Raw genomic sequence first — 10,515 nt, forward strand, 5'->3', positions numbered from 1 at the left:
AAGTCTGGGGGTCACTTCATCACGCCTAGATACTATATCCTATTACAAACAAAAACTTCAATGGACTGTTTTGATAATAATTCAATGATTATCTGACAGCGAATTATTGTAATATCATGGGACTCATAAATACCAGAAATGCTTTGGGATTTGTCGTTAGACTCTTTCCCAGACGTTTTTTGGATTCAACAGGTGGTACCTTTAAATTATAGTCGAGACTCATTTTTCGCAAAAATGTCTGTCTAGTACTATAACTGCTGCTATGCTTTATATCTGAATGATTTATCTCTTGTGATGTAGCGGGCTAGAGCAGCAGCGTGAAAATATAATAAACAGTGTTAACAAACAGGAAATACCTACCAGTACCAGTATAATTGTTTATGCAACCACTTAGACCATCACTGTTAATATGCATACCTGTCGCTTAAAAAAAGTCATTATTGTATTTACAGTAACTGTTTATATAAATAGGCAAAAGTAAAAAAGAATTATTATGACGAAAACAATTAACAGACACTTTTGTTATAAATAATTAGCTATCTAAAAAACTAAACCTAATTTTACTATTACAAAATTACACTGCAATACAGAACTAGACGCCTCTTAATTTATCTATTTTTTTGATTAATTAATTGAGATCGCTTTTTTTACAAAACATTTAAGAAAATTTATTTACACCCATATATCCATTTCTTAATATTTCAGGTTTTATCTTGGTGTTCGGGGAGACCTTCGACATCCGATCTTCCCTCACAAAAGATTGAATTATTTTCTTAAATGTGCTAGGTACTATTTATTTTGTATCATCTTGTATTTCATCGTAACATAATGTACTTCTATGTTTTTTCGATCAGTGGTGGCGCCAGCGGGGCTGTTGCTGTATATAGTCAAACAAAAATCTTAGCGCAGTTGTTGTGGAGACTTTCGAAGTTCAATTTCCGGGTCCTAGCAAATCTATTTTCTTAACTTCACTTCAACCATGGTCGACTGGTTCTGTAGACTTATAATTTCGTTTCATATTTCAATGTAAACTGCAATTTCCAGGGCTAGCAGCTCTATTTTTCACAATTTTCTTATCTCAGTCCCAACCATATTTATTAGGGCTGGTCTTGGAGACTTATATATTTCGAAGTATAATCCAATTTCCGGGGACCTATAAAAACTGTATTTTTCTAAATTTTCTTAGCTCCATCCCACCCATGGTGGACTGGTTCTGTACACTTATAATTTCGTATCATATTTCAATGTAAACTGCAATTTCCAGGAACCTAGCAGCTCTTTCCAGGACATAGCAAATCTATTTTTCACAATTTTCTTAGCTCAGCCCCCAACCATGGTAGGGCTGGTCCTGGAGATTTATATATTTTGTTTCATATTTCGAAGTATAATCCAATTTCCGGGGACCTATACTATAGTAACTCTACAACCAGTGAGCATTGGCCCCCCCTCCCCACCCTCGTCGGTGCCACCACTGTTCATAATTTCATACCAATTTTCAGACAGTCGTTTTTTGAAATATTCTTTAATATCTTGCCGAATGCATTTTTCAAGTGTCTTTTTTTTACTCTCCTCTTCTGCTTTATTCTGTAGTATTACCTTAAAAAGAGGTACAATACCAGCAATGGCAACAGCTGCATATAGCTTCACTTGTTTTAACTGGTTGAAATCGTCGATGATTCGCGTTGAGAAGCCTACCCAAAGTACTAGGCTCAGAATCAGAAGTTTTATGATGATAGTTAGAATTTGGATCTCTGTCGGTCTATACTTCTGAACAATCAAGTCAAAGAGAGTCTTTTCAATGGCAGTTAAGCCTTCAGTATCCTGATGGATTACGGGTAAAGATGGGCTATCATTTTGAGCAGATGCTTCAACTAACTCCATTTCTTCTTGAGAATTATTTTCGTCGAGAATTTCATGATTTCTAGGCCTAAATTGTGGAAAAGTGTCCAGTTTATGACCAGAAACTTGCAATATGTTATCTTTGATTAATTCATCTATCACCGATATCACTTGCTGCAAGAGAACTATATACCCGTTGTAATAACCGGTTATAATTAAAGAAACGTAACCAATCACAATCACAACAATAGCTGCAACGACTCCAGCGGTACTAGGGTTTACCAGCAATCCAATGTAGAAGTATAATAGAATCTTACATATGTACGCAAAGATACATTCGAATTTCAATATCATAGCGACATGCAATTTAAAAAAAAGGAAGATAAAACCGATTGAATGAAAGCGCCAAGCTATTTTAAAACTGTGAAAAAATGGAACAGACATAAGAACATTGAACACATATCGGATAAATAATAACGGTATTACAAGAATTTTGATTGGCAAACACTTATCATTTGCAAAAGTATCTTTACAAAACGAAATTGAAACGGCCAACCTAAAGTTTTCCTTTATTTCAAACGAAAGTCTATGTAAACCGCTGTAATTCATTTGTGGAAGATTCAAACACGAACTATTGTTATTTCCCATGCAAAAAGCTTTAATGAAATGATGATTCTTGAGGAGCCATTCTTTCAATATAATAAGGCCTGTATAAAAATACAAACCAGTACCTATAGCGTCGACAGTAAAAATAACTTGGACAGCTGTAACATCTCTACCACTATTAACAATTGTTGAAAAGCGATGCTGAAAACCTTCGCTGTCATAGACAAGAGCAATGATGTAAGGTAAATATGGTAGCAAACCGAAAAGTATCCATAGTATCGACCAACGAAAACAAAAAATAAAAATATCTTGATTTCTACTATATAGTAGAAAATATTTAGGGCCCATTGGTAGATCAGACCTTAAGCTCAAATATTCTTTTCCGTTCTCAATCATTGGTTTTACGCGAGAAAAAAAGGAGACGAAGAACCAGTTAAAACTCAATACAGTGAATATGAAACTAATCCAGTAAATAATATTCAACCAGAAATTTTTCACAAATTTACGAGGTTCCACTGAATTATCATCTTCTGAAATTTGCCAGCAGTCAAAGTATGTATTGCTTTGAAGTGCACTGTACACAGAAAGATGCCGAATGTTTGAATACAAGCTTCGCTCAATACAAACCTCTTGTTTCACGTTTTCTTCACTTATAAGCTGCCGAATAGACTTTGCGATTATTTTTAATTTGTTTTCGTTGTCAGAGAAACACTCGGGTACTGATGTGACATTTAGGAAGATATGTTCAACACTTGGAGATAGAGTTCCAAGTGACAAATATTCAAAATCAAATGGAAAAGTCAAAAGGAGTTCACCGATTTCTCCGACAGCCATAACCCAGTGGTTGACGTCAATCACTGTTGTATTTTCATGGAAATACATTCCAACAGAATCAGAATCATCAGCAAAAGATAACAACTTTATGTTGATAAAGACAGCATCGCCTTCTTCTAAGAGTTCTTGCAAGACATCTGTGCCATCCATCTCCAGTAGACAGGTAGTGTTATCGGATTGGATCCTTGCAGAGATGTTTCTAGATGACGTCACAATACACATGGCTGCCAGAAGAAGTAAGATGCTCCGAAAACATGTCATGGTTTGAGGAGTAAAGATAATGACTCTGAAAATAATCAATTAATATACCTACGTTTTGTAGATGAAGTTTTTTATGGTACTATTGTATGTATTAATCCATGATTCGCGTAGCTTGTCCCATATAGGTGTAATTTGTGTGTTTCTCTTCAATTTTGACAGGATTTTTGCCAAATAAACCATACCTTACATTACCGTACTTTACACCCCCGCATGCATTCAAGCTAATCACCTATAGTACCCTACGATTAGTATATTTAGGCCAAAATTAAAGATGTCAATCAAGAGAACATGTCAAATTATATTGAAGTTGAAGTGTCGTAATTTTTACAATTTTATTGGTACACAAAAACTGAAAGAACATTTATTTTTTATAGGATACTCAGATGCCATTTTCACTCGAGCTCCTGTGAAATCTGTTCCGGAAATGGTTTCTACAGTACAAAATTAAATTGTAGCAAAATATTATATTCAATACTGATATTGATATAATGTAAGGCCCATTAATTTATTTTGTGAATATCTAAGCAAAGGTCGAAATAACTTACCGTTGACGACGAATAAGTGATCAAAACGAAATGATTACCAATTAGAAGTTGGTAAGAAGCAGCAGCAAAGCAGAGGTTTGTTTTATGCAATTTGCATAGTATTAGTAGTCGACCTCATTTGCACTAAAAAACTGTGGAAAATGAGTCAAATTTTAATGAGAGAAATAAATGTAATTTCAACATGAAACGATATATTAAAATCATACATTGGTGGTTAACAATTTCGAAATTGTAAAACGGTTTTGAATTGAATATAAACAATTTCCTTATACATTCGACTGACGTGCATGGATACTCACTGTACAAATCAAAATTACCATACAGAGAGGTGATCTCTCCCCGTGCTCTAAATCCTAAGCATCTACTTGGTATTATCACTGATATACTATAACAGTTCTATTCTTGCGCTTGCGGAACCTGGTTAGCTGGTGATGAAAAAAACTGATGACTTTCCTTTCAATCGGATATCACGTTTTCATTGTACAGCATGGAAGAGGAAATCCGGCTAACAAGAACGAGGCATGCGAGGCAAGTCAGAAATTTATGTGAGGCATACCATCAACAAATGCGTGGGATCATTCATTTCAAGTGTGCAAGGAAGGCAATCACCGAAATTTATGTAGCCTAGGCTCGCTGTATTTCTCTTTCGCACATGCCTTGTATTTTAACTCCAAATGTGTTAACCAACTTTATCCTGAATACCACACTTTGGAATTAGTACATTTATAAAGAAAAATCACAAAAAGTAACAATAAATCCTTTTTGACCTTCTTGACCATCATGCACCTGTACGCATCAAGACCGTAGTTCCTCGCAAACAACAACCTTGGTTTACTGACTCATACAGCATCAAAAAAGAACGGCGAAAGGCCGAACACAAATGGCTGTCAGGATCTTTCAGACTTTAAACCATTTTTTTTAAATATAGAAATATGTCGAACTGTTCTATGCAAAGTGTAATGTCTTCAATCGCAGGATTATCGATTGTGGTGACGACTTCACTTCTTTATTTTCAACCCTCAACAACTTTTTGCAAAGAAAGAAACATACAGATTAATTACCTGATCACGATAGTTCTGAAAGATTGGCAAATCAATTTGCTAATTATTTCAAGACAAAGATCGAGGACATCAGAGCAGCTCTTCCAATGGTTATCTCAGATAAAATTAAATATACGACTTTACACACGGCAACATGGAACACCTTTAATCTGTATCAGCGGAGTAAGTCAAGACTATTGTCAAGTCTACAAGTGCGCCATGCTCTTTAGATCTAGTCCCGTCATGGATGGTTAAGAATTCAATAGACTCGCTTTCATACTGCTTTACATCGATTGTGAATATGTCTCTTAAAGAAGGATTCGTACCACCGTCAAATCAGCAGTTATCAAACCTTTGCTGAAAAAGAGTAATCTTGATCACATCTTGAAGAACTATCGTCCAGTGAGCTACCTGTCGTTTCTAAGATTATTGAACGGGTGGTTGTAGCCAAACACCTAAATTGTTACATGTCTGAGCATCATCTACATGAACCGTTTCAATCTGCATATAAAGCATTTCATAGCACCGAGACAGCATTACTTGAGGTCCATAATGACATCTTATGGCAATTCAATACAGTGGTCCCAGTGGCAAACTGGGAGTATCACTGCCGATAATGTACCGCCGTTTTACCGGTAATATAATCACTTGTCTGATGCAGATCAATATTTATTCACTTACCAGCTACTGATCCTGTATTAATAATAACACCACCGCTGCCACCATTCTCCTTGCTCATGTGTTTGATGGCCAGGAAGGTTCCACGTGTAACTGCTGTCTGCAATAAGTAAATATTATTGCGTAAGTAGTACTATACTGTATGCCGTCCTTGCCGATTTCGCGACCTTAAACTCTCGCTATCGGTATTGATGTGCGAAACTACACCAAACATCGCGAAAATGAGTTTTCTTGCATTTTGCATGGCAGTGACGTGTCCCCTATTTACAAAAGTTTGATTCTATCTTAAAAGGTACCGTAATGTTATTTATTATATTTTGATAAAAAAATAATAATATTCTAAAGAAATAGATTTTCGATTGATTGAATAGAACATAAAACCTCAATTATGACCATGGAATAATTATCCAATCAGCGCCTCGGTTAAAGCACTTCAATAATTCTTCGATAAACGCCTTTCCGAGTCCGTCTGCTCCTCCCGTTACCAATGCTACTTTACCCGAGACCTCCATGACACTACCTTTCTTGCTTGCACACCTGCTGGTTTTTTTTTTATGAAATGAGATCAAGTTTATATATTCGTCACTTTATAGCTGTAATTTGGTTTTCTGGGAGTACAACCTCAAACTTTAGTAGGTCTGCTTAGAAATTCCAAGCGTATGGAGCGCCATGTGTGCCAAACATAGCAAATGCCTTACCCGTATAGAATACACCTGTTGTTTTATGAAATAGCTTGAACAATCCTGCTGTGATATTATTCAGTTTTTACTGACCCGTTTTATCAAGAGTTTATATTTGTATATGATGAGCTATGATTGTAGGCCTATAGCTGTGGTGGTGTGTGGTTTTCTGGGTGAACAAAACAAACTTCAAGTTCAATTTTGCGCACAATGCAAATACATTATGTATATTGTTATATTGGGCATTTATTATATTACCGCGTTACATACGGGCTTACATCATTTGGTCCCATTATTTGATAATATGCATTTTATCTTGTAAGCCTTATTGTATTTTACCCAATGTCTGTTTGCTATAAATCGGTGTTTATATGGCCGTACGTAAGTGTTTACTAAGTACCCAATGGTCTAACATTTAGTAGGCCTACTCTATCACGTGATAGTTTATGATGTTATTTAAACATGGCGTCCCTTATTTGAATGAGTGTAATATGCGAAAATCTACCTATGGTTTCATGCAACGACACGTATGTTGAATAGTGGTAACATCCTTGTTGCTTGTGTTTGCAAACATATGCTCCATAATTCAAAAATGTATTGTAGATGGAGAAGTATCCTATATATTTAAGTATAGAGTTTGCGAATTTTCTTTTTTTGTTTGTACGTTTGTTGTTATGGATGAAATATTTGAATTGAATATAACAAGCATAATATTGTTCGTTCCAATTTTAATTCAACATTTTTTCGACATTCGGTGATTAGCCGCAACGACCAGCCAGCAACGAGTGTTTTCTCCATTAAACTTAATACAGTATTTATTAAATTATATACTTTTAGAAATTTATCAAGATTCTTAACAATTCAATTGGGACACATATCTTTTCTTATTTCTCTCCCTTTCCATTTTTTTTTTCCATTTTTAAAAAGATAGGCCCGTCTATATCTATATTTCTTATCTTGAATACTTTTTGTGGGAATGAATCCCTCAATGCTGGTTGGTGTGATGGTGAATCGGACAATTACTTGACCTCTTCGAATTCATGTACTGATATTCCGTTTTCAGTTATGACCATAGCTTGACCAGTTCGATCTTCTTCAACAAGTTTCATAAACGCCTCCGCAACCAGCGATATTCTAAGGAAGAAGATATTAAATAGGTGTCATATTTTTTCAAATTCAAAAGGTTTATTCAAATGCCAAGAGTCACTTTATTGGGGTTATCACTCAATGCTATTTCACCAATGTAAATTATATTAGGCCTACTATTTATTGCAACGTTACTACAACAATATCGTTAAATACTACAAGAATTAAGTCCGATTAGATATTCGGGACCAATCGTTTGTTATTGGCCTACACAGAGGCAGAGCTTTAGGCATAGGCCTACGATAATTCAAATTATTAACTTAAGAGAATTAGTATTATTATTTACTGTCACAATTAACAAAAAAATCTATAGGCCAAATAGGCCTACATAATTTGATACTGGACAGATTATAATAGATACAATACCGTAGTCTAAACAACACTATTATTATTTACGGTACGGTGTGAATGCAAGGTCGGTCCGCTTAGATTCTCCATATGTCTTAGCGTTCCTCATCAATGACGTATTCACAAATTCCGGACACAGTGTGTTGACGCGAATATTTTCGCCAGTCACTTTAGGATTTTCCTAAATAAACGTAAAATAGAATCTATATTAGATGTTTGAAAATTGCGTTAATAGAATTCGAAGATACCGCATTAAATTTACACCTGGAAGGGCATAAGCCCGCAATTATTTGATAGGCCTATTAGATCTAATGAATAGATCAATATATTTTCCATAATAATTTACGTACAGCTAAACTTCGACTTAAAGCTACCACGCCGTGTTTTGTCGCAGAATACACAGGTATGCGTCTATATGCATACAATCCTGAAAATAAAAATAGCTGAAGTAAAACACAGTTTACATATAACATAGATGAATAGACTTAGACTTGCGCCAATATGAGCACTTTCACATCGCCAGCAAATGGGGGCGCACACCGTACACAGTGCTGGTGTTGACGTCACGGAGTTTGGCTGCGGCGATGTAAAACCGGTATTAGTATAAAATGTATCACAGATGCTTCAATAATGTTTCGAACAAACTCCGCAGAGAATTGTCAACTGTAAAGCCATCATTTTATGAGACCCAACTCATCTAAGTCCAGAAAAATACAATAGACCAGGGAAAAGTAACTAAGACCTGAATTATTATATTCGTTATATACATTTTGGTTTAAAATAACTCTGTCTACACTATCAAACTAGTTTGACAACAAAAAATTGATGGTAGTGATATGACGTTTAAGGTTTGATAGTATAGACAGAGCTTTAGATAATGTCACACGTTCAATCAATCAATACATTAAGTTTGATTCATTCACCAGCTACTGATCCTGTATTAATAATAACACCACCGCTGCCACCATTCTCCTTGCTCATGTGTTTGATGGCCAGGAAGGTTCCATGTGTAACTGCTGTCTGCAATAAACAAAAAGATACAACTTGCCTTGATTATGTTTATGGATTTCGCATCCTTAAACTCCTGACACAATTGTGTTCTTCCCAGGACGCAATGCAAGGACGTTAGCGCAACGCAGCGAGTTGACCAATTACAAGCCAAGATTCGATAGCTTTTTAATTGGTCAATTTGCACTTACGTTGTTGGAACCAAGCTGAAGTGTGAGCGAAACTCCAAACGGTTGCATTAATGAGGGTGCGAAACATTTTACTGCGAAATACGATTTTTTTCAAAATGTTATCAAGACATAAAGTAAACAAAACCTACTTTTAATATTACCGTAACTTATATGAGCGAATAAGCACGCCGGTAAATTGGTTAAAAAATAGAGCAGGGGTCGTGAAACAAGTAATGAAATATTGGAAAATGCAGTGAGCTACATAGATTTATTATTTCGGCCCATAATAGTGAAGATAACTCGAGATTTTGTGACGTCACCAATATATATTTTGATGATATACAATATATCGGATGATCTTTCGCGTCGTGATTGGTCAAATTACTTGCGGCGCGCTACGTCATTGCGTTTCGTCCAAAGTGGGAAACAAGCTTTAATTTAGCGTAAACATAGGTGGCGGTATATCTGTAATTTGTAAAGGAAATAATCTTGATTTTACCAGATTTATTTCAATCATCTTTTGCCAGTCTTCTTCGTTTGCGATTCCTGCATTGTTGCACACTATATCAAGTCGTCCAAATCGGTCCCTGACGTCACTGAATGCTTCTACAATATAAAAGTGTTAACGGTGGTTAAAGCATGCACATAATAGCAAAAATAGTCCTATAATGAAAAGTGAGAAACCATTATTCTGCGCCTCTTACCTTCCAGTCGTGTTTTGTCTGTGACGTCGCATTGAATAAAATGTATCTTATCTTTACCGTACAAATCCGACAGTTGTTTTAATGTTGCTTCACCCTTTGATTGTTGGATATCTAAGAATCCTACAGCCTAAACAAGAAATAAGACACATTTGGCAATGTGTAATTTGCAGCAACATTCGATTTAATGTGTCATGCCAATAAAACATACAAAACACAATATAAAACACCATAAAAGACGCAACATATAAGATTTACAATGAACTGTGATATCAACATACTTAATTAAGTTAAGATTAAAACATTTAGGCCTATAGTTGTCGGACCGAAGGGACTATATATATCAGCAAACCTTAATATTCTTCTTTAATAATTCTTCGATGAACGCCTTTCCGAGTCCGTCTGCTCCTCCCGTTACCAATGCTACTTTACCCGAGACCTCCATAACACTACCTTGCTTGCTTGCACACTTGCTGTTTTTTTTTTATGAAATGAGATCAAGTTTATATATTCGTCACTTTATAGCTGTAATTTGGTTTTCCGGGTGAACAACCTCAAACTTTCAAGCGTATGGAACGCTATGTGCGCCAAAATATTTATCTTTTTTTCCAATATATGTATGTATGTATGTATACATGTATATGTAATGTATCTGTTTG

General features: G+C 35.5%; 1 protein-coding gene across 4 annotated transcripts in view; it reads right to left on the reverse strand.

Moving 5' to 3' along the window:
* LOC144850685 (15-hydroxyprostaglandin dehydrogenase [NAD(+)]-like) overlaps window positions 1-10,347 on the reverse strand; it is a 43,837-nt gene extending 33,490 nt beyond the window's left edge. The window contains exons 1-8 of one of the 4 annotated variants that reach the window (XR_013614105.1): window positions 10,209-10,346; window positions 9,860-9,986; window positions 9,655-9,761; window positions 8,901-8,997; window positions 8,328-8,404; window positions 8,031-8,158; window positions 7,420-7,617; window positions 6,899-7,388 (exon numbers count right to left, since the gene is read on the reverse strand). Coding sequence is in view for 2 of the 4 variants with exons in the window: in XM_078708060.1 (XP_078564186.1) it covers window positions 7,503-7,617; window positions 8,031-8,158; window positions 8,328-8,404; window positions 8,901-8,997; window positions 9,655-9,761; window positions 9,860-9,986; window positions 10,209-10,301 (744 nt within the window). In the remaining 2 variants the exon portion in view is untranslated. Of the gene's footprint in view, window positions 1-6,896; window positions 7,618-8,025; window positions 8,159-8,327; window positions 8,405-8,900; window positions 8,998-9,654; window positions 9,762-9,859; window positions 9,987-10,208 lie in introns of those variants that run through there. The other 3 variants (XR_013614104.1, XM_078708061.1, XM_078708060.1) reach the window with 3 other exon arrangements.
* Between the last annotated feature and the right edge of the window lie 168 nt (window positions 10,348-10,515).

This window comes from Antedon bifida, chromosome 8 (genome assembly GCF_963402885.1).
Source record: "Antedon bifida chromosome 8, ecAntBifi1.1, whole genome shotgun sequence".
Classification (NCBI taxonomy): Eukaryota; Metazoa; Echinodermata; class Crinoidea; order Comatulida; family Antedonidae; genus Antedon; species Antedon bifida.